Genomic DNA, 25,007 nt, shown 5'->3' with positions numbered 1-25,007 from the left:
AAAAAGAGCTTTGGGAGTAGGGGCATCTCATGGTGTGGGTCCCACAGGTCAGATGACCCGTCAAGAGGAAAAAAAAAAAAGAAATATCCCTGGGAGAGAGCGTTTCCGTTGGTTAATGAAATGACGCAATTGGACACCCTTTTGTTTTTTCCTTCCTCCACTCGGTGACTCGATCAACGCGCCTCTATCTCTCTCTCTCTCCGCTTCTTCTGAAGAGAAGGTAGAACTTAGAACCCCTAATTAATCGGGCCGAAACCTCGCCGCTCCGTTCTCTTTTCCGGCGATCTAGCGTTCCGCGGGTCGGAAATCGCAGCTCTCTCTCTCCTCTTCTCTCCCCCCGCTCGACTCCATCGCCGGATGAACTGCCGGAGTTTCCGTTTGATCGGAATCTGGACCGGAGGAGCGTTTCTGCAGCTCGGCCCGGAACTTTAGGGTTTTTGAGGGAGCCTTTGCTTCGGCTGGATTCCGGATGCGCGCCGATGGTTAGGATAGGGAGAAAGGAGGGAGGGATCGAGGAGGCGGTGTGATGCCGGTGAGGATTCGCTGCGGAGAGGAGGGAAGATCGGGTCGCCATGTCGCATTTCGCGAGGCTCGACGATTCTCCAATGTTTCGGAACCAGGTAGGGTTCGATCGTTCTGGTTTTTTGCGTGGTTATGTTGCTCGAGTGAGTTAGCGGTGGTTTTGTGGCGGATTTGGCTGTTTGAGTTTTGTTTGAAATGGTGAAAATGTCTGTTTTTTCTTGGAAGTTTTGCTTCCTTTGATCGGATGAGTGGATCGTTCGTTGCTTTTGAGGAAGAAAGTTGGAGTTTTTAGATTTACGAGGCTTTTCAAATGCGGTTTTGTTCACTGCGAGCGATACTATTATGATCATTCGTTTGATCGTTTGTAGTGTTTCGCGGTTAAGTTCTGGGAATAGAGAGTGTGTTGAGTTATATTTATTCGGTATAATTTGGTTTGCGTTTCAACCGGGTCTTCATTTTATTGAAGGTAGGATTAATTGATATTATATATGGCGAGAAGTTAACGGGCGGAGATGCTAACCGTTTATTTTGGCAATAAATGGAGGTTAATGCTTGTATGGATGGTGTGCTTTTCTTTCCTTATTTATCTTTTTTATTAAATGAACTTGGTGGTAGAACTTGATTGCAATCACCTCTTCTCATGCAAAAATATTAGGATTTTTTTTTTGTAAGAAACTTGTGATAGGTATGAATCATTCTCTGATGCGGAAGAGATGTCCTTAAGCTGTCCTTTCTGCGGAGGTTTACGTTACCTTCTTGAACGTGTTTTTCTGCATGTGTTTGTTCTACCACAGTACAGTTGATGTTATTACTGCTATAAATTTATATCACTACTACTGTATTTTTTTTTTTGACAGAGAAAAATAAATTCATTGATAAAGCAATTAGGCTCAGAACACGATGATGGGAGTAATGAGATATCACACCCATAACGCAAAAATGTAAAAAACAGAGAGACAGACCCATATCACTATTACTGTATGTTGCAATGTTATTGCTAATTATCCTCTTTCCTGTTTTTGTTATATTATTAGTGCTATTATTTTTTCCTTGGAATGTGTTGGAAACATTGTGGTTGTACAAACCTTGTTTCGCAGCGCCCAAATGTCGTTGCCTCATCTAAATATTAATGCTTTTTGGTATAATGATGGGTGTGATGCTTTTAATCTTTTGTGGTAAGTCCCATGCTTGTTCCAGCTTTTGCCAGGTTATGTGGCCGTTTAGTGGTAATGCTTTTTCAAGCTAGCAGTGTTGTCATGATCTATGGGTGCAGGGTGAACGAAATTGACAGTTGGAGAGGAATTTGAAAATATGATAAGCTGGGTATATAGAAATGCAGGCATGCTTGCATTATATTAGTCTGGGTCTTCATGATTCTGGCAATGCATGAGCTGACAACCTTTGGTTCATGCTGCATGCCTGGTAATCATGGTCCTAACTGGATGTCTTGAGAAACGATCCTGCAGATGGCAGCCACATGAGAGGAGATGCCATTACTCTTAGAATGACTACATTTGACCATTGAAGAAGCCACTTCATGCTAGGATTGTTCAATATGAGCTTTAACTGTGCTTAACTATTGGTTGAGCATAATGGAATAAATTCCTTTAATGGAATAAAAAAAATGTTAAGAATTTTATACTTATGAAGGAACATCAACAAAGATAGCTATTTTACCGTTAGTGTGATTTATGAAGAAGAAATGCATTTCAGTTAGGTGTATACTGAGATTGTTGTACGCATGAATGAAGTGATAAAGTAATGGATGATATGCAAATGAAGTTCTAACAATATATTAATTAGAGTCATAGGAAATTGGGAGGTCATTCTGGCGTTAACATGTTTAAAATTTTATAAAGTAGCTTGAATCAGTTGAGAATTGTCATACCAATCAAGCAAGGTTAAAATCTAAACTGTTTGTGCAAGTTTTTCTCTTATAAAGGCTAATATCTTTGGCAAAAGACATGCTATGATGGACATCTATGGTTACAAGGAGATTTTCATGTGCACAACAAGTACAAGCCATCAACAGCAGATGACTGGCTTCGTGGTTCATGTAATGAGCTTGTTGGGATTCTTCAAAACTGTGATGGCAGTACTGTCTATTGAGATAAGAGCACAAGAGAGAGCAAGAAGGAGAGAAACTCAAGGGAGGAAAACTTCATTACTAAGCCAAAAAGGAAGAATACATCTTAAAGGGTGGACCCTTCTTGTGGTTTCACTACAAGACAAAAATTGTTGACCCATAACCACTAACTCCTAAAGTACAAAAATACCCTCAAAAAATAATCTATGTACACAAGCAAAGAGGGTAGCACAAAAATAGTAATACATATGCTACAATTACAAACCATATTACACTTTTCTCAACATTCCCCCTCAGACTTGAGATGATGCTAATGGAATCATCTCAAGTTTGGAAAGAAAGGGTTGAAAGTGCGAAGGATCTAAACTCTTGGTAAATACATCTGCTACTTGCTCCTTTGAGCTCACATGCTCTAACAAAATGATTCTATCTTCATATACCATCCTTATAAAGTGATGCAATTTCAATGTGTTTTGTCCTCTCGTGAAATTCATGATTTTTAGCAATATGTATGGCACTCATATTGTCGCAATACAAGGCAACTGCGAATTTCTGCAGTGACTTGTGCCATGGCTCTGTATTCAACCTCAGCAGTGGACACAGCAACTTGTTGCTTTTTGCTCTTCCAAGAAATTAAAGAGCTAATAAACACACAAAAAGCTAGTAATGGAGAGACGATCCTTGGTAGGTCCTCCGAAATTTGAGTAACAGTATGCTCTAATATCTATGAAGGATGAAGCCGAAAAGAACATCCCAGAGTGCATAGTGGCTTGCACATACTGCCACGATGTTGAGGGATAAAGGAATCATAGGACACAAAACAAGTGGGAGGAACAAACACTCTGGAGCTTCTATGTACCTGAGGAGGCGGACCCACAATGTTCAAGTCAAAAGTATAAAGAACAAAAAACCGACTCACATGTATATCAAGAATGCAACCCTATTACAATAAAAACAATAAGTTGCAGCTGAAAATAAGAAATCAGCAATTGATATGCTTTGAAAGACCAAAAGCACTAAACTGCCCAAGAATGCCACCAATATCAACAAAAAAAAAGAGCTCTAATCTTCACAAAATACCCCGGCCAAGATCACAGAAATTGCATAAACTCAGAGATTCAACACTACTGCAGTCAAAAGAACAAGATTCAGAATCCTGACGACCCAACTGAGAGTCTCGATAGATTTAGACTGTAGGAAACTGTGTTACTGCTTCAAGTAAGCTACAAAGAATGATGAAAACTCACCCAAATCAATGAAACTTGAGGCAAACACACACCAAACAGTCTCCTAATCCAAAAAAAAAACCTAATGCAACCAATTTGGGGCAAAAAACCCATCAGTAGACGCACTCATCATGATTTTCATGAATCTGGTCACAGTATACCGTGATTTTCAGAAAATCAAAGGAAAATCACCCAAAATTCCAAATCTCACCTTATTTTTGAGGTACTTGATTTTTTCAACCTTTAAAATCAAACTCTAGTGAATTCCCTCTTTAATCAGCCAAAAAGCCTCAAGTTGTGCTGGCGTCAGCAAGAAAGCACACAATTCAAGGTGAGTCTGCATAGCACCAAAATGAACCTTCTTCTTCCCTTCAATCACACCCTTAACCAACAATGTATTGCCCTCAATATGGCTCTCATACCATATTGAGACAAGAGCACAAGAGAGAGCAAGAAAGAGGGAAACTCAAGGGAGAAAAACTTCATTACTAAGCCAAAAAAGGAAGAATACATCTTAAGGGGTCGACCCCTCTTGTGGTTTCACTACAAGACAAAAATTGTTGACCCCATAACTACTAACTCCTACTAAAGTATAAAAATACCCTCAATAAATAATATATGTACACAAGCAAAGAGGGTAGCAAAAAAATAGTAATAAATATGCTACAAATCATATTACACTTTTCTCAATACTGTCGACATTTGGGAAGTTTCTCCCCTTGCATATAATGTGTTGACTTGGTTGCTAATGTGTGGGAGCTGGCATTTGGTCTCCTTTGTTTTTGCTTGTGAGAGCTTGCTTTGTGTTAGTGGTTCTATATCATCCTCAGAAGCTGCTTTCAAAGCTTGTTTCTCACATCATAAATGAAAAAAAAAACAAGAAGAATTTTTGTAGATTTATATGACATGTCTTTATAAATGAAGATTTTTGTTAGCTAATCTTAGATGTAATCAATAGCATGCCAATTTCGTCTCTTTTTTATTTTGTATTCTAAGAATATTTTACTTAATTAATCCTAGTTCTTTTTTCTTCTTGCTTTATATGGACCTTAAAACCCCTTGCTTCTCACTTTCCCTTTGCATGTGTTCCTCAAGTCTACTTACCTCTAAGGATAAAAAAAAAAGGAAAGATAGAATTAGATGGCTAGGAGAGTTTTCTCATTGATATTGATTGGAACAAGTTATCCTGACAACATTGCTGTTCAGAATGTGTGGACTTTTTAAAGGAAAAATGATGGTTCTGAAAGCCCAAATATGAAATTCTGAGATTCTGTAATGCATTCATCATTTTGTCCTATAATGCTTTCAACTAGCTGAAACCAAAATTTGGAGTATCATTTCTCAAGGTAATAAAGATCTCTTTAGCTGAGAAGTTTTCAAAATTGTGTTCTAATTCATGTATTTCTTTAACATGCCTTGCATTTAGATCTAAATGTTGGAACCTGATTGATATTTACAAATTTTAATCATGACAATGCCTTGATGGGTCTGTTCCCCTATGCTGATCTCTTCATATGTATTTTTGTCTTATACCTTCACTAATTTGCACAGATTCAGCTACTGGAAGAAAGTGCAGAGTCTTTGAGAGAAAGAAGTATGAAGTTCTACAAAGGATGTCGTAAATATGCGTATGTGCTCTTGATTTCCTGTAATCCTCTGTTTTCTTTTGTTTCATTATGATTTGTGGTTTAGAAGTAGTTGTCTCGGAACCTGTGGCATTTGTATGTTATGATGGTGTACATTATATACAACACATGTATAATTATATACTTACACACCATAGTCACAAATATCGGTTTTGACTATATCTCAGCTAGGCTATTTCTTGTGATATTATAGGTTTGGTGATAAATCTCGAAAAAGAATAAAAAATACATAAAAATAAGAAAAATAAGAAAAATAAGAAAGAAAATATCATGTTTAGATAATAAAATACATATATAATGAAAGAAATAAGTAAAAAATGCAAAATAAAGAACAAAAACACATTTAAGATATAGAAAATAAATAAAAACAGTAACAATAATTGATAATACCGCGATATTATCATGAGAATATCGCGATATTCTTGTGAGCGATAATATCACAATATTTTGAAAATATCGCTGTTATCTGTGACTATGATACACACACATTATTTACATAGATTCTTCTTACATACTGCCATAAATTTTTGTGATTGTTTTTGTTGTTGATCACAGTGAAGGGCTTGGTGAAGCATATGATGGGGACATTGCTTTTGCAAGCTCTCTTGAAACATTTGGAGGAGGCCACAATGATCCCATTAGTGTTGCTTTCGGAGGTTTTCTTCTTTCATGTTAATTTGTTCTACATTGTTTCACATCTTATGAAGTACAATGACAATTGTCTTATATGCATGATATAAATTCTTTTCATTTTATGGTATCAAGTTATTGATTGCACTTCATTGAAAAAAAGTAATTGGATGTCACATTAGTTTCTAGAAAATTATTGCATCTTGGCTGATAATTTGTTATGTTGCGTCCTGTCTACTGTAAAATAGGTTATCTTATCTTGCATTGAGTTTTACTTGCCCAGCTTGGTCCAGCTTTGGCTGGGTTTTCTGTCACAAAATAAATTTGCCTCTAATGGTGCATAATTGTGTCACCTTTATTTCCACTGCTCTCTATGCTTTTTAACAACACGTTTATAATTCTCATCAGAATGGAGACTCCACGGTTTTGAAGTGAAAGAGAGAGTTTGTTTATGTTGTTGAAATTATAGCATGTTATCGAGTTGTTTTTATATTAACATCAATATCATTGCATACATATGAATCATGGTATGAAGGATAGGATCTATTCAATGTCCCTGAATGATAAATCGTAGATCGAACTACCGAATTGGAAAAATGCAATTTGGTGCAGAGAGAGAGAGGTTAGCATGCACCGCCATCATCGCCATCGCCGGAGGGTCGATCTCTGTCACCGGCTCACCGCAGGTGAGTAGAGGTAGAAGTGAGGAGAGATCAAGAGAGTGAGAGGTATCTGCATGCACCCCCCCCAGCCCCCCACCCCCATCGCCACCGCCGTCCGAGGGTTGATCTTTGGGAGAGATCGAGAGTTAAAGTGAGAGTTATTTGCATGCACCTCCACTATTGCTGGAGGGTCGATGTCTATCGACGACTCACCACAGATGAGCAGAGGAGAGAGAGAGAGAGAGAGAGAGAGAGAGAGAGAGAGAGAGAGAGAGAGAGAGAGAGAGAGAGAGAGAGAGAGAGAGAGAGAGAGAGATTAGGGTTCGAACATTATGGCCCATTCCCCCTTTTCTCGATGTTTAACTTTTTTTTAAGCTGAAAAGATCAAAAATGACCCTAAGAAGTAAGGGTGCAAACAGGTCGGATTCAGTCCGGATCCTGCCAGTTTCGAATCCAAATCCAAAATACAAATAATAGATTTGAATCCGGATCCGAATCTGAATTAGATCTTTAGAGGTTAGATTGTATCTAGATCCAAAATAGTTGCGGTAATATTGGATCCAGAAAAAAGTAGAAGAAAACAAGCTAGTGGTCTATACCATGGTTGCCAGTTGAGGAAGCGGGAAGCGATACGGGAAGCGGGAGCGGGAAGCGAGGTACTTTCAAAATTTTAGGAAGCGGGAAGCGTGGGACCACTTAGGAGCGAATCGGGAATAGTCTCGGAAGCGACCTAGGAAGCGAGGGGGAAGCGAAAAAATAAAATAAAATAAAAAAACAAAAAAAAATTGAAAAATTGGGGGAATCGCGTTTCCCATTAAAGGGAAGCGCGTTTCCCATTAAAGGGAAGCACGCTTCCCATTAAAGGGAAGTGTGCTTCCCATAAAAGGGAAGCGCGCTTCCCATTTAAAAAGGGTGCTTCCCTGTGCGTTTCAGAAGCACGATGTACCACGCTTCCGAAGCGCGCTTCCCCACTTACCTAGGCGCTTCCGGTAACTTTGGTCTATACTATTGAGTCCAACAAAGACATTACAATAGAAAGATAAAAACAAGTTAGTGGACAAAGGTTATACGTATATATATTTTGTCGACTATTAAGAGATTTTCACACTTGTGAACTTAAATCATCCAAGAACATTTCTTAGATTTTCGTTTGTAGGGCAAAATGTGTACTCATGGAGATTTTCACAAAGGTATCCATGCCATTATCCTCAAGATTTCTACCCAAAGAGAATTTGAAAAGGCACGTAAAATTGAAATATGGCAGTATATGACCATCTTGGTTTTGGTGGGTCACTAGGTAGTGCGAATGTATAGTTTTCTCTTCTCTTCCAAATGATCTGAACGAAATGGAGTGCCTCGTTTCCCGCTTCCTAAAATTTTAGAAGCGCCTCACTTCCCGCATCGCTTCTTGCTCCCTCTTCCTCGACTGACAACTTTGCTTAAGATACACAATAAATGCAGTTTAAGTGCACTCATTTCAATTTCTTTTTTGAAAACATATAAGACTCCTTCGGGCTAGTTCATATTCATCCCTAAAGACCTTAAGAGTGATTTATGGAGATTTTTTGCAAAAAAAAATGGAAGATAATAATGATGATGATACTCATGATTAGCGCCATCTAATTCATTTTTTTTTGAATTTTGAAAAAAATTGGTTATGTAAAATTTTTAAGTATTGAAAAAACACTTTATGATAATTTTTTTATGTAAACACATTATTATGAATCTCTTGTAGTTTGTTAGCTTGGATTTATTATTTAATATCTGTCACAGGGATTCGGCCAAACAGGTGCTGCACCCGCATCGACGCGATGCGGGTGCAACACCCAGTGCGGTCAACCCGACCCTGGGTGCGGTCAATGCATCCAAGGTCATTTTGGTCCATTTTTGGATTTTTTTTTAAGTTTTTGCTCTATGAAATGGGCTGCGGAATTTAAAAAAAGGAAAAACTTTGGGGGGGGGGGGCGCTGACCCCCGCCCGCTGACCGCGCAGCGGGATCTGCGCCGGGGGAACCCCCGGACCCCCCTTATATATACCGCACCCCCGCACCCAAGGTTTTTGAAAGTGCCGCACCCACACCCACACCCACACCCATGTGACATAGTTTAATATGCATATTATTTCATAGTTTGCATTTTTCTTGTGAGATATGCATGCCACTTATAACATATTATCTTGATTATTGGATGTTCGATGTTTTATGCATGCCATTCATAGCACATAATTGTTTTGATACATGATATTATAGTTTTATCTTATGCAATTCATCATTGTTTCTTGTGTTATGAACTTTTTAGATTTTTCCTATTTTTGGATTTTTAAAATTTTTTATTTAAAGCATATGATTTTTTACGATACGGTACAATACAATACGTATCTTATTTTGGGCCCAGCCGATATGGGTTACAATATGATTTTTATAACCTTGGGTGTTAGCAACAAATCTTATCAACGTCCCAACAAAAGACATTGACTCTAATGTGACAATGTTGTAGGTTCTTCTAAACCCTAAGCCAAGGTACACTTATCTCTGTTGCCATCTCTTAGTCAATAAGGTCTTGATCTATGAAAATTGGCAACATATGGCTTGTTACATGCATGCGACTGTAATACAACAATGGCCTATCAAATTATATTCAAGGGGTTGACATCAGGCATAGGATGGAGTGCCTCATTACTAGTGTTCTGTTGACTTACATCAGTGCATCTGTTTACTGTTGCATTGAAATTTATGACCGACATTCAAAGTCTAGTGTGTTTCTGCATACTGCATTATTGGTACTCATCTAATTAAACCTGATTGTGTGTTTTATATATGTGAAAATTTGTGTCTCTGTGTGATTTTAGTCTCTTGTCCTTTTATTTTCTCTTATCATTGCTATGCATTATTCTTTGGTTTGCTTAAACCAGATTTTGTTGTCATGATGATTATTGATAGTGCGTATTCTGAAAGGAATGGAATTCTTCCATTTTAGGCCCTGTGATGACCAAATTTACCATTGCATTGAGAGAAATTGGCACCTACAAAGAAGTTCTCCGTTCCCAGGTAAACAGTTGGATCTTCTGGGATGAAGTCTATCAAATATCGTTTTTCAAGTAGTTCTAAACTGAAATGTGCAAATTATCTTTTACTGTGGTAAACTGCTGACCTTTTCTGTTCAATTTCTTCTTTCTGTCAATGAGGCCTGATTGACTGTCAATATATTCATTTGACATCATGATTTTAATGGCAAGGGATGTTTGCATGGACAGATAATTGCGTTCACTTTTTCTGATAATGGGAACCTAAATTAGTTAGTCCTAATTTATGCTATGTTGTCTTAGTATTTTTTTCCCATTGTAATGTTTATGTTCTCTAATTTTGTTTGGCACTGGTTTTCAATCATAAATCTCCAAAGAACTTGACTACATGGGGATACAATCTGTTGAATTTTTGTTCCCTTTTTCAAGATATTTTGTACTGTGTACTGAAAAAACGCTTTATCAGTCTGTCTGCCTTTCCTTCATCTTTTGAGACTTTGAGAACTTGGTGGGTGAGATCATGTTGAGAACTTCTTGATTTAGTGTCTAATGTGTGGATGGGAGTCACATGTGATATTAAAGATATCACAGTAAAGGGATTAAATAACATGACCAGATTTGGGAAAAGGTCTCAAGGGAGACTTTACATTAAAAATCCCATTATTATGATCTTCTTGGAATCATGGATGGGCTGCTCACTATCAAAGTGAACAGAAAGTCCACCAGAGCAAGGCTATTTTCATGGTTAGTATTTAACTAAAAGCTATTTCACATGTTTAGAGAGGTGCAGATGTGAGATATGACGTGGACACAGAGTTACACTCTTGAATTCCTGAAAGATGGTAGATGGGTGGTGCATTCCTAAGACCTATATTCATCATCTTTCCCATTCATATCTTGCCCAATTATTGTTTAGATATAGACATGTTTCTATGTATGAATATGTATATACGTCCACTATTTTTGGGCAACAGTGTCATGGGTTTTTGGTGTAGCTGAGATATGTATGCTTAGATGGATGTGTGGAAATACAATAAAAGATAAGATTCGGAACGAGGAGATACGTAAGAAGGTAGGCGTTGCACCCATTGAAAATAAGATGAGAGAGAATTGTTTACGGTGGTTTGGACATATTCGGCGAAGGCCTAATGATTCTCCAGTTAGAAGGATGGAGAAATGGGAAAATATATTAGTTAAAAGAGGTCGGGGTAGGCCTAGGAAGACATGGATGGAGATGATAGGAAAGGATATGAATGCTTTGAACCTCACCGAGGACATGGCATTGAATAAAAATGATTGGAGGAGAAGGATTCATGTGGAAGACCCAGAATGATTTTCTTTTTTGGTTCATATCGCCGACCCCAATTGTTTTGGGATGAAGGCATAGTTGTTGTTGTTGTTGTAGTGTCATGGGTTTTTGGTGAAATCTGGCTGCTATGATGGCAGAAAATGATGGGCATGGTACTTCCCAGGCTGAGTGACAACCTCCTTGCCAAGCCCTAGCTGGTATATTTGCTTGAAAGAATTGCATGTTTTGGGTGTTGAAGGCTTAAATTAGGGTTTGGGAAACTCAAATTAGCACTTCTCCACATAATTTCAGCTTCTGGGTTTGGCTGGAAAAGGATGGTTACAGTGCCATCCAATCTATAACAGGATGAGTGGTTAGCAAGTTTTTTACTACTCCTTGGTTGTATGCTTTCAGAAAGGTTTTTTTTTGGTAGGCAAGCTGGGGTTACCCCCCACCAGTTATACAACCATACCATTGGGATTTGAACTTGCAACGTCCCAACACAAGGCGACGTGCATTAACTGCTCCTACTAGACAAGCGGAGCCCCCGTTGGTTATGCTTTCAAAAAGTTTTGAATATACTATACTGTATTACAGGAATACAGTCAGTGTGCCCTGTGCGTGCTTGGCCATTTGTGCATGTTTAAACATTTTTCTTAATGTTTCTTTATGGTAATTTTTGTTTCTTTGCATTTTCTGATGTGAACCTAACTTCTTGTTTTAACAGGTCGAGCATATGCTTAATGATAGGTTACTGCAATTTGTGAACATTGATTTGCAGGATGTCAAGGTAATTCAACCTGAAAGTTTTGAACAATTATGGTTCTCCAGGTTCCGTTCTTATATGGCATTAAATTACTCAGCATTACACCAAAAACTGTGTTGGTGCAGCTTTGGACAAGTATGAGACGGTATCATCTGTCGTGATTCTCTAGTGATGAATGATATGTGCATGACCACTGATCAGTCTGAACAGTAAGAACTTGCATATTGTATTTAAAATATGTCAAGACACCAAGTTGGATATTCAAAAGGAAATATATTTTGTTATGCATGTGTTTCACGTGCATAGCAGCATGAGCTGTAAATAGGGCCTGCTCATGATTTTGTTCAGGGCTTAAGGAAGTTTGTGACTGTCACTAGCACCCATAGCTTCATACAAGGCGTGAATGTTACTGCAGTTTTGGGAGTGCATGGTCTTGAAACGTTTGAATGACAATCTTACTATGGTTGTTTCTTAAAAGGTTTTGAGTTTCTGGCTCTTGTAGTACATTTAACCATTTACCTGCAATCTAAATCTGTGATGAAGTTGTGGAAGTACATAGGCCAAAGATGGTTTGTGCTTTATGATGAGTATGAGTTCTAGTGAGTTTTGATTTTGTTATTTTCTTTTGTATACCGCAACACAGAGCAGTGGATGTTGGGATTTCTCAGCTGAAAGAAAGCATGACTATGTATGATCGTTGTGTGTTGCTTTTGGGGGCTCTTGTTTGCTGTTGTAGGAGTTGTCTACTTTGTGTTTCTCTTCAACCCATAAATTGTGTCTATGATGTCCCTTTTAATGGTTTTTATCTCAATGCTGTTGTTCTAACTGGTAAACTGCATTCCTTTAATGCAGTTCATTTCCTTTTTTCTAAATTAAGCATTCCTAATTGAATACATGATCTACTTGCAATTGTTGTATTTCTCCTTTTTCTCATTAGGCATCCTTGAAGCATATGGCAAATTGTTTCTAGTTTCGTTTCTAGCGGATGTTCTTATGCAATGATGGTGTCTTTTGGATTTCAATCTTTATCTAGTTTTCCTATTTATTGTCTAGGTGCTTAGAGAACTGAAAACCCATTAGCGACCTTCTATATTTAGTCAGTTGATTATGTATGTCATTATGGTTTGCACATCAAGGTCCTATGCCTAGGTTCTGTGGGTGCTTTGACGACAGCCTAAGTTCACTTATTTTTTTATTATCACCTTTAACATATGGATTTCATATTGAAGGGGAGGCCTTTACGTATATTTAGCTGGTGCAGAGTGTGCATTTGGCACTGTTATTCTGTGTTGTTCATATATTCTGATAAAGTAATTACACATACCTGGAGTGCACCTCCAGCTGGACGCTACATGCATTGCTGTGTTCCTCTTTGTTTTGTCTCTCCTCCTCCTGTGCTTAATCATATGACATAGCTAAATGGTGAAGGTGGTTGTGATTCTAAAAAAATGAACGCGGTTAAGTGATTTTGCTGGTTATTAACATGTCATGCCTACATTTCTTTCATTGCAGGAAGCACGTAAGCGCTTTGATAAAGCAAGCCTCATTTATGACCAGGTGTGCATTGAAATTTTTTTATACATGTCAATATATGTCTGTTATGTCACGAAGACACACCGCGGGGGTCACCCGTGTGGCCAGCGGGGTGGTTGTGATAGTGCTGAGATGAAGTCGTGGGATCAAACCCCGCTGGCACCATGGTGTGTCTGTAGCTTTTAGAGGTGGGCCACGTAAGGCAGGGTGGTCATGGGGCCCCACCCGGGGTTTTCCTCACTTCGGCGAGGGTTCCTCGCCATCAAAGGAAAAAAAGTCACCAAGACACAGACAAAATGGTGTGAAATGGCTTCCCAGGTAGCCAATTGTATATGACTGTTATTATCATTCTTTGATTGTAGTGCTGTCCTGCTTTCAAACTCCTATTGTGGTAGCAGTGCCACCCCCTGTAGGAAGAAGGAAGGGGCAGCAAAAATGAGGAGTGTGAAGAAAGTTGCATGAACACTGACCTCCACCAATAGTTGTCTGTATCTGAATTCTGTTCTGGTAGCACTTTCATCACGAATGGTGCAGAAGCCTTATCCCACTTGCAAAAGGCACCCCTTTTCTTTGTTGCCATTGCTGCTTTCTGGTCCCCTTCTGTTATCCTTGAAAGTCAATGAGCAATGCTACAACCAAATGATCACATACAAGCCTTTCTCAGCTTTACCTCTCCAAAACTGAAATTGGCACTTCGCCCCATTTCTGTCCTACAAAATAAAAAGTGAAAGCTTCCTTTGCTTTTGTATTTAATTGGTATCTATGCAAATTGCCTATCATGATGGTGGTAATACCACCTTGAAGTTCCCATATTGCTGACCAGAAATGGCAAATAGTCCTCTGGTACATGTATATTTTAATTTTTAAAAAATCAGATTTTCCTAAACTTTTGATGATATTATAGTTCAAATTAATGTAATTTTGCATGTAGAATATATGGTTCAGGATGATATGAATCTTCATAAAGGATACGAGTATCCAATAGTTATCTGCAGTGAAACCATGATTGTAATGAGCATGTATTGTGCATTCCTTTTCGTGTCAACGATGCTCTATCCAGGCATGGCAAGACATAGTGGTATGTTTTTTACATGCATCAATGCAACATTGAAGGACATATTCTAGTAATCAGTATTTGATGTTATTCTAGATCTGATGATAGTTTTTGCAGCTGGTCAAGGGGTTATTGCAAAATCAAGTCATCTAGCACTTTGCATGATTGACCCCAATTTCCAATTTTATGCTACAGGTTCGAGAGAAGTTTTTGTCATTGAGGAAAAGCACCAAGACGGACATTGTTGCTGTTGCAGCGGAGGTATTATCCTGCATTAGCTTCAAAACATGTGCAGATCACCTTACATCTTTTTCTTTTGTTTCTTTTTTGAATATGTAATTTCTGATTTGGTCATAGACATATTCCAGGAGCTTCACAGTGCAAGAGCTTCTTTTGAACAAGCTCGCTTCAGTCTGGTATGTACATCTTGTGCAACTTCCTTTCCTGTTTTATCCTATAGAGACAAACATATGCATGCGTATACACATAGTTTGCACACATACACGCATTAGTTCTTACTGTTTATGAGTGACTGCAAAAATAAGTGTTGAAATTATTGCTGCTTGTGCTTCTTCCGAGTCAACATACATTCTTTACAGATAACTGCTTTATCAAATGTTGAGGCAAAGAAGAGGTTTGAGTTCTTGGAAGCTGTTAGTGGGACAATGGATGCTCATCTTCGCTATTTTAAGCAAGTATGCCACATATCGGGTTGCTACCCTTTTTTCTGTATATTTGATAGATTATTTTGAGCATTAAGCTCCTTATTGTTTCAAATTTCCTTGCAGGGTTATGAGTTGTTGCATCAAATGGAGCCCTATATCCATCAGGTATGCCTTTATGGATTATGTGATTACTAGCACCTTTTGTCCCTTTTCTGTTTCTTTGAAACCGATTGATAGCCTGGAAGTTTGATAGTTGACGTGAATTCTAGTTCAAACTTATCTAAGAATTTCTTCAACATCTGGAAGAACTGAAATCTACATTCTTAAATGTAAACTCTTTTGCTTCTTTCCCTCAGAAAAAAGAATGAATACAAACTCTTCTGTTTCTTCCAAATCCCCTTTGAAATAGTGCTTCATTTCTGCCCATTCTTTTCCTTCAACCATTAAGAGAAGGTCAAGCGACTTGTATGCATCTATTGTAAATACGTCTTTGGTTTTCTTTTCAAAGGTATCAAATAAATAAATGTAATGCACGAATTATCGATTTTTTTTGTGTAATTCTTAGATTTATGCATAGCTTTAGTTAATTTTATTAGTCAAAGGAAATTTTTGAGACATGCTTTTCTTCTGAAAGAAAATTTCAGTCTATGCATGTGAAGTTGAACAGATTTAACTTCATTCACAATTTCAGAATGAAGTATTTCTATAGACAGAATAACTAAATTAACTAACTGTTGGTACATGATTTCACCTTGCCCATTAGAGATCCATTATCATCATTGTCATCGTTCCTATTTCATCCATGGGAGTGACAAGTTAGATACCTAGAGTTAGCATCTTAGTGAACTTGAGTCAAGGAACTCTCCCACGTAAAAACACAAAATTCCATCTCTGAAAGGAAATTAAATTCCTCATATGAAAGACGTTCATGTAGGAAAACTGATTTTGAGACCTTGACAGTTCACATGTAACAAATTTTGGTGATTTGGTTTTATTCCTATGGAAATCTGTAGAATTTCAGCATCACAAACAAGCATAGAATGGGCTTCATGGAGTGGAAAATCATGGTCAATCAATATAGGATGGGTTACCAAGTCTAAGCAGGTGTTCAAGGTTTTGAAGGGTTTGAACTTTGAAGGATAAAGATTATCTAAATTTGTTAACAATGAGAGGAGTAAAATTCAGATGGTAAATACTAAGCAAAATTCCGTGAAACCTGGAAGATGATATAGCCCGGGAAGTGCAAAATCTAAAATTGCCTATCATTCATTTGACTAGATATTGGCAGGATAAGGAAATACAGGGTAAAAATATACAGTCATTTCTCTGTAATTTCTGTGGCATCAAAGTGCTTTAAATTTTTATGCCTTTGGGAATGTATTTTACTGGCTGCATATTTTTTATTTTGCCACTGATTTTTGTTCATTTGTTATCTTCTGAAGGTGTTGACTTATGCACAACAGTCAAGAGAAAGATCCAACTATGATCAGGCTGCTCTTGCAGAGAGGATGCAGGAATTCAAAAGGAATATAGATCGTGAAAATAGGTGGTCGTCTAATGGCTCTCATGGTTCTCCTACTGGTGATGGGATACAAACTATTGGCAGAAGTTCACATAAAATGATAGAGGCAGTTATGCAATCAGCTGCAAAGGGAAAGGTGGCTTCTGAAGCAGTACTTATTTGATTTCAGTCTTACTTCACTATCTTGTCAGAATTCATAGCTGTCATACATGCTACTTTTAGGCAGTGTTTCTGTTTGTAATTTCCTTTCAAAAGAGTCTTGGAAATAGTGTTGTTAATCCAATAGGTTTTTCATTTGGCAATTCAGGTTCAAACTATCCGGCAAGGGTATCTTTCAAAACGTTCCTCAAACTTGAGGGGTGATTGGAAGAGAAGATTCTTTGTTCTTGATAGCCGAGGAATGCTATATTATTATCGCAAGCAATATGGAAGGCCATCTGTGAGTCGTTTGCTTCAAAACATGAAAAGTGGGAGTTTATATTCCAAGCATTTGAATTTTACATTTCTTTTTAACAATCAATTGTCTGTTTAGGGAGGTGGAGGCCAAAATTCAATCCAGAGGGGTCATGGTTCCTCAGAGCAGGGTTCTGGGCTGTTGAGCCGATGGCTTTCTTCACATTACCATGGTGGGGTACATGATGAGAAGGCTGTTCCACACCATACTGTTAATCTGCTTACGTCCACAATTAAGGTTGATGCAGAGCAATCAGATCTTCGCTTTTGCTTTAGGATCATTTCTCCATCAAAGAACTACACATTGCAGGTACCAGTTTGTTCGATTATGATTTATTGTTTGGTGGGTGGGTTGCAGTGTGTTATTGATTTTCTCCATCAACCTCTTAAAAGCATTGGACCTCTTCATCTAGCTTCTAGAATTATAATTCTTACCATCCTGAATGCTTTTCATATGTTCATCTGTATGTTGATGCAGGCAGAGAGTGCACCGGATCAAATGGACTGGATTGAAAAGATAACTGGAGTGATCGCTTCATTGCTCAGTTTCCAGTCACCTGAGTTGGTAATTTTTCTCTAATGTTCTTATGCAGCAGAGTCCTTTTATCAACTGTAAAAATGTTTTTTTTCTTTTCTTTTTATGAGAAATTTTATGTTATTGTTTCAGGGACTTCCTTCTAGTCCTATGAGAGGTGGTCATGAACGCACTGCTAGTGAAAGTAGTTCTTTAGGAAGCTCTTCTGATGTTGATCAGGCAATAACTGAGGAGTGTACTTCAGAGAGAAACTTGATTACAGGAAATCATGAACGTTCTGTAAGAAGCATACAACAATACAGGTCCAGCATGAAACATGAAAAACCAATTGAGGTGCTAAGAAGAGTTGATGGCAATGACAAATGTGCAGATTGTGGGGCTCCAGAGCCAGATTGGGCTTCTTTGAACCTTGGCATTCTCCTTTGCATTGAATGCTCTGGTGTCCACCGTAATCTTGGTGTACATATATCAAAGGTATGTTCACAATTGTGTCCAAAGTTGGTTGTTTGAGGTATATATTTGTTACAAAGTCTATTTCCTTCAAATTAAGTTTCTTTCTCATCCTCATAAACATCTCAGGTAATTTTCTTTTTTTTTTGTGCCCCTATTATTGGTCCTCACTTTTTATGCTGCACCACTCACTGTGTTTAGGAACAGCTGAGGGAAAACATTAATATCTTAGGATATTATTTATTCATTATATATGTAAATCCATTTGTTGCATTGGTTCTTTACAAAGATCTGTTTCTTGTTTAACCAAACCATGTTTATTTGATTTGCATCCCTTAAAACTTTATTCGAAAATGGTTCCCATGCTGCTCTCAGAGATCATTTGTATGCCCACTCACTTTTTGGGGTTTGAAGATTCTTGCTTTATGATTGCTATGAGTTGCCTAAAAGCATCAAGGACTGGAGATGGTCATGGAACATGTTTAAACATGGAGATATGTGTTTGGTTGACTAAAAGTGGATTTTAGGAGTTTGAGTATTATGAGGATGAGCACAAATATGCATTATAAGGTTGGTATGGCTGCCGGAAACAAGGATTTAAAAAATGTAACAATTCAGAAGCTAAATCTAGGTTGAAAGGTTTGTCATACATGCGTTCACCCAATGATGGCTGGAGGTACAATAGGTTTCTTGGTTGGTTAAAGATTTCCTTTAATGTTATTTCCAAGACCTTGCACAAGGGGAAGAATTGAGATTTTCTAGTGTGAAACTCTTTTAGCTTGAAAAAGTTACATACTACTTGATTCCATTCTACTTTATCATCACTGTGCCCATGTTTTCCTCTTAGTTTCTGATGGGAAGGTTCATTCGGATTTAGTTTTTGCTCACCCGCTACCTTCCCTTTGTTAAGAAAAGTGATGTGGTGCTACTTCTGTTGGAAGGGACTAGCCTCCTTGTGGGACAAACAGGATAGATTGGTCACTTGGAATCATCATGTAGAATGCAAATGAATTTCTTACAGCTGTTATGACTGGCGTGTAATAGCAAGAATTTTTTCTGGTTTTCTAACTTTATGTGTTACTATCTCTTACTGGGATAATGCATCTTGTAAATCTCATTATTGGCCCCAAGCGGGGTTGGCGTAGTGAGGTGGGGGCCTTGGCTGCTAGATGGGCAGTCAAGGTTCGATTCCCATGGGCATCGCCCCTCTGCTCAAGCCAACGCGCAGCATAGGACTCGGGGGCAGGGGTCCTAGCCTCGGAGTTTTACTCTGCCGGCACCGTAGGTATGGCAGGCTGAGCCAGCTCGACCAGGTCTTCATGCTGGGTGCGGTTTCTTCGGGTTATAAATCCCAAAAAAATCTCATTATTGATTAGCTGCTTCTGTTGAATCCTTCTTACAGCTCATTTTTTATTGTTCATGATGTTTCTTACACATTGCATGTACAGGTTAGGTCCCTGACACTTGATGTGAAGGTATGGGAACCTTCTGTGATTAATTTATTCCAATCACTTGGTAATACATATGCAAACTCTATTTGGGAGGACCAGTTGCATTGTACAAGTGACTTGATTCCAGATGACACCCATATCAGGTATACACAGGAACTTCAAAAGTGGATTTGGTTGATCATTTTTAAACTATGAATTTCCTTTCTTGATTGGCATATTCTAATGTCAGCTTGGAATTCTATAAACTAATTTTATTACTTTTCTTTCAGTTCCAGTAAATCTGAGAAAAAACACCATTCTGTCCTTATGAGCAAACCTACTCCTGGTGATTCAATTTCTACAAAGGAGAAATACATTCATGCAAAGGTATCTACACTCATCTTCTATTCACAAGTTATTGAGTGAATCATCTGAATTTGAACATCTAGTTTTGGTGTGTGTTGACATCTAAATCTGCACGAGTGGGTACCTAGGATATGCACTTATGCAGGCAGTTCATCTACTGTTGTCCTGCTTGTTGTATAAGGTTCTCAAGGCAAAACATGATTTTTTTTGAGAAGCCTGAAGGCATAACAATATTAAACTTCAAATTGTGGGGATTACTAACAAAGCTGGCTTGATGTCTTGGCATTTAATTGTTGAGACTTCAATATGTAATTGTTTGGTTCAGGGATTGAAATGGTTGTTTTGTCTGTCCTTTACCTAATGAGAACTGTTATCTTATTGTTCCATTACTAAAATTGCTTTCATAATTAATTCATAACTAACCTTTAGCTGATAGTGGACCTAACTTAGAGATTGGAGTAACATAATAACATTCCAGAAACTTCAATGCACTGTGAAATCAGCAACTTCTGATTTGCTTCAACCATGTTTGAATGTGGCTACTAAGAATGTTATCCTAGATGTTCCTTACCCATTGAACGTGAACCATGCAGATGCCAATAGTACGACTTAGGAATTATTTTCTCCAAATGCTTCACATGGATAATAGATTTTTTAATGCTTTCTGTTGAGGTATTTGAGATCACTGTTTTCTCAAATATCTGTTTGGATTTTTTATTGAATTTTTATTTACATTTCACTTAGATAGCCTTCCTTTTGGGAAAAGCATACTTAATGACTGAGCATGTTAAAATTTGCAGTATGCAGAAAAGCTTTTTGTTCAAAATCAGAGCTCAAATCAGAATCTCCTATCCATAGCTCAACAGATGTGGGATGGTGTTCGTGCCAACAACAAGCAAGCTGTATATCGTCTCATTGTGGATTCAAACGCCAATGTAAATGCTGTACATGGACTGGCATCAATTAGTCCATCCCAGACTCTAGCAAAAGTTATGTTTCTGCATGAGCAACAAAACTCAGCATATGATCATGATACTACAAGCACTGAATTTGATGCAACTAACAAGACATTGGCAAGAGTGGAATCCCCTTCAAAGCAGACACCTCGGGCAACCTCATGCTGTCAGTCTGAGTGGGCATCATCCACAAGCAATTTGAGCTCCATGAGCACAAATGAGGACAACGGTGAGGTGGATGAAGATCTTGAAGTCTGCTCTCTTCTCCATTTGGCATGCCAGACTGCAGATATTGGCATGATAGAGCTTCTCCTCCAGTATGGTGCTAACATAAATGCTTCTGATTCCAAAGGCCAGACACCTATGCATCACAGCGTTCTGAGAGGCAATAATGTAGTTGCAAAGTTGCTGATTGCTAGGTATTCTATGAGTTTTTCCTTCTTTCCTTTTCTTTTCCTTGTCAAATTGGTCTTTATGTAGTTGCAAAGTTGCTGATTGCTAAATACTTCATTCACTGTACCCAGTTAACCTTAATTTTATCTTATCATGCTACAGAGGAGCCGATACATTGGCTGTTGATGGAGATGGGAAGACCCCTCTTGAATCTGGTACAGATGCAGGGACCATTAATGATGAAGAACTTTTCATTCTTTTATCAGATACAAACAGATAACCTGGAGGAGCTAAAAGGTGTGGATTTCTTCTGTATGATAAAGTTGCTATATCAGTTCATTCCCCAAGGAGGTAGGCTTCTTGCTCATTGCTCAAACAGCAGTTGCTTGTGGTTACTCATCAGGAGATGAGATGTTTTTGTGTGTTCTTCCACCATCTATCCATAGTAAGATACTCCTGGTAGGTTTGGCCACAGTGAAAGTCTTGAACCTGTTGTCATGGGGTACAGTGAATGAAGTATTTAACCATACCCCATTGGTTCAGTTGCTTTGGTTTGTATTTTTAGCCATCCACTGCTGCTTTGCATCATAGGCTTGCCTTGTGGGTTCTCCTGCATGTATTTTCTTTCACAAATGTTTGTATCACCAAGGCTTAGATCATTGTTGTGCATTTTTTGATTGGAAACTCGACTGTTGTCGAACTCATCCTCCATGGGAGGTGATAATGTCTTATTTATATCTTTTCTTAATGTGTAAATTTACAAAATTCCATGTTTGTAGTAGCTTTTGTATCAGAAAAATCAGCAAAAGGTTTGAGAAGTACATACAGAAAACTGGGTGGTAAGGGTAAACGGCAGATAAGCACATACATGGATATCAACATGTTCTGGTCCATCCTTGCAAGCAGTTTTGGGAAACAATGTGTTTATGCTTACTAGCAGCAGCAGCACTAACGGAATGAACTAGTAATATTGTTGAATTGCCGAATCAAGCAAGCTGCAATTCATGCATGGAATTGTTTTGTTTTTATCTTTTTTTTTTCCTTTTCTGTGATGGTTATGGTGATGGTGTGAGTGAGCTATGGTGGTACAAAGCACATCACTCTTGTCCTACTCCCCATACATGATCATGTGCCAAAATAGCTGGTAAAGAATAATACCGTGTTGAATTTTGACCTTTTTATGGTTGTCGATATATAGGTATGTTTTTAATGGGTGATCAAAGTTTGCTTCTTGCGCTGGCTAAGCATTGTTAATGATGGTAGCACAACTAAGCAGGTGCTGGCCCCAAGGGGGTTGGCGTATTGGGGTGGGGCCTTGGCCACTAGACGGGTGGTCAAGGTTCGATTCCCATGAGTGTCTCCTCTCTGCTCAAGCCGACGCCCAGCATAGACCCCAGGGGCGGGTGTCCTAGCCTCAAAGTTTTACACCGCCAGCACCACAATTGTAAGTATGGCAGGCTGAGCCAGCGCAACCAGGTCTATGTTCCAGGTGTGGTTTTTGGGGTTATAAATAAAAAAAAGTAAGCAGGTGCTTTTATCACCCTAACCCTTTGGAAATTGTGCTTAAAGGGGATTAGCATAATGGGGTGGGGCCTTGACTGCTAGATGGGTAGTCATGGGTGCCTCTCTTTTGCATAATCTGACGCTCAGCATAAGCCCTGATGGTGAGGGTCCTAGCTTTGGATTTTATGCAGTCAACACGATGACCGTGGTGGGTATGGCAAGCTGAGAGAGCACTAGGTGTAGTTTCTTCATGTTATAAGCCTTGGAGATTTACACCATTGGCATGATGACCGTAGGTATGTCCGGCTAAGCCAATGTGACCAGATCCCAGATCTTTGTTTTAGCTGCGGTTTCTTTGGGTTATAAATAAATAAAAATAAATAAAAAGGGTAAATAAATAAAAAGGGTAAATAAATAAAAAGGGTGTGTCTATTATGTTACCAAGCCACCGTAACATGAGCTCATGTTTTACATACAACTGATCTCCAAAAGCAAAAACTAACCTTTGGACGACGTTGGGCATGTTGACTTTGATATGTTAGAATTGTTTCCAACATGATTTTCTTGGGCAATTTTAAATCACTACCCACTCAGTCATCATTTGTGAGCCAATGATTTTTGGCTACGTTGAAAGTTGAATCTCATGGTATCTTGGAGATGACTATATACTTTGCTAAACACATTTATACGACTAGATTCACATTTGGTTGAGTTAAATATGACAAGCCCATAAATAAACTAGCATAATAGGAGGTTTTTGTCGAGTTGGAGTAGCTAATGATTTGGCGGAACATGCAAATTAAGTGTGTTTGGTCAAAAATTTGATTCAATTGCAAAGTTTAAAATGAAAATTGCAAAGTTTAAAATGAAATAAAACAATATGCATATGTATATTATTTGTATAAAACTCACCTTAATTGGAGAAGTTGACGTGAAGAATACTGTAATCTCATCATAATGCAGATTTTTTTTTATAGAAATTGCTGTAAGGGAAGAAGAAAAATATTGAGGGTTCTAGAAAAAAGGGGTTAGGGTTCTTTTCAGAAACAAATGAAAAAAATTAAAATGATAAAAAATGACTATAATTCACAAAGCATGCAAATGTAAAAAAATTTGCACAGCAAAAGTTTATGCAAATATTTGCAGATCGCCTTGAGGATCAATTACTTAAAAGTGATATGCACAATTCTATGCGAATTTCATATTATATATGCAAATTTAGTGAAATATTTATGAAGTTTCAACAAGTTTCAGTAAAAAGACTTCGTACTATATTTGCGAAGTTTCAACAAGTTTCGATTACATGAACTTTGCAGATTTGGTTATGCGAACTTCATACTATATATACGAATTTAGTGAAATATTTGTAAAATTTCAGTTACAGTGCGAACTTCATACTATATATGTGAAATTTTGACAGGTTTCAGTTATAGAAAGTTCACAGATTTAATTATGCAAACTTCATACTATATATGCAAATTTAGTGAACTATTTGCAAAGTTTTGACCGATTTCAGTTGTAGTAAGTTCGTAAGTTTAGTCATGCGAATATTGTGAGTTTCACAAAAAAAAAACCATGTGAATCTACTATTTAGTGAGAGTTTGTGATACCCTGAGAGTGTATCGATTAGGGCTGGTAAACGAACCGAACGAACCAAACAATGGTTGTTCGGGCTTAGCTCATTTACAACTACATAGTGTTTGGACTCAGCTCGTATGGCTCATGTGAGCCGAGCTCCGCTCGTATAGGCCCGAGCCAAATGAGAAGAGTCTGGGCTGGCTCGCCTAAATAAAAAAATAATTTTTTTGAAAAGGTTAATATAAAAAAATGAAAATCCCATCTTGTTACATGCAAGAAAGCCCAACCACTCAATTAAGCTAGCATGTTTTTTTCACAGCAATGGTGCAATGGATTTTACATAAGCTATCTAAATGCGCTTATATGAGCTGAGCCAAGATGAATGCCACTTGTTCGTGCTTGACTCGGCTATGTATAGCGACTGATCTCGTGTTCTGCTCACCATCCAAATGAACCGAACATGAACGAGTTTGGGACAAGCAGAACTCAGCTTAGTCACAAGTTGCTCGGTTCAGTTACCAGCCCTAGTATTGATATATTGCGCGTACTTCAGGAAGTTCGATCATGCGAATGGTAAAATTGTCCTAAAGATGTCGAACATTTGCAAATTTGGACATCCAGCAGATTTAAAAAATTATATGGCACTTCCAGAAATGTGTCATTTTTTTCGTACAGTATATATTCTCATTCCCTTTTACCTATCTCGCTAATCATCGATCTC

General features: G+C 38.1%; 1 protein-coding gene across 1 annotated transcript in view; it reads left to right on the top strand.

The window, feature by feature from the left end:
- Positions 1–209: 209 nt before the first annotated feature.
- Positions 210–25,007, top strand: part of LOC149840399 (ADP-ribosylation factor GTPase-activating protein AGD3-like) — a 29,682-nt gene continuing 4,884 nt past the window's right edge. The window contains exons 1-20 of the mRNA XM_090005062.1: positions 210–620; positions 5,386–5,462; positions 6,036–6,136; positions 9,749–9,819; positions 11,810–11,872; positions 13,361–13,405; positions 14,631–14,696; positions 14,804–14,851; positions 15,035–15,130; positions 15,224–15,265; positions 16,543–16,758; positions 16,930–17,061; positions 17,155–17,385; positions 17,554–17,640; positions 17,743–18,084; positions 19,509–19,654; positions 19,781–19,877; positions 20,657–21,231; positions 21,368–21,484; positions 21,541–21,664. Coding sequence (XP_089861188.1) covers positions 573–620; positions 5,386–5,462; positions 6,036–6,136; positions 9,749–9,819; positions 11,810–11,872; positions 13,361–13,405; positions 14,631–14,696; positions 14,804–14,851; positions 15,035–15,130; positions 15,224–15,265; positions 16,543–16,758; positions 16,930–17,061; positions 17,155–17,385; positions 17,554–17,640; positions 17,743–18,084; positions 19,509–19,654; positions 19,781–19,877; positions 20,657–21,231; positions 21,368–21,484; positions 21,541–21,664 — 2,724 coding nt within the window. The 5' untranslated portion in view covers positions 210–572. The remainder of the gene's footprint in view (positions 621–5,385; positions 5,463–6,035; positions 6,137–9,748; positions 9,820–11,809; positions 11,873–13,360; positions 13,406–14,630; positions 14,697–14,803; positions 14,852–15,034; positions 15,131–15,223; positions 15,266–16,542; positions 16,759–16,929; positions 17,062–17,154; positions 17,386–17,553; positions 17,641–17,742; positions 18,085–19,508; positions 19,655–19,780; positions 19,878–20,656; positions 21,232–21,367; positions 21,485–21,540; positions 21,665–25,007) is intronic.

The sequence above is a fragment of the Nuphar pumila genome, chromosome 4 (genome assembly GCF_984573655.1).
Source record: "Nuphar pumila chromosome 4, dmNupPumi1.hap1.1, whole genome shotgun sequence".
Lineage (NCBI taxonomy): Eukaryota > Viridiplantae > Streptophyta > Magnoliopsida > Nymphaeales > Nymphaeaceae > Nuphar > Nuphar pumila.
The sequence above is the reverse complement of the archived record's forward strand: the minus strand, read 5'-3'. Positions and strand labels throughout refer to the sequence as shown.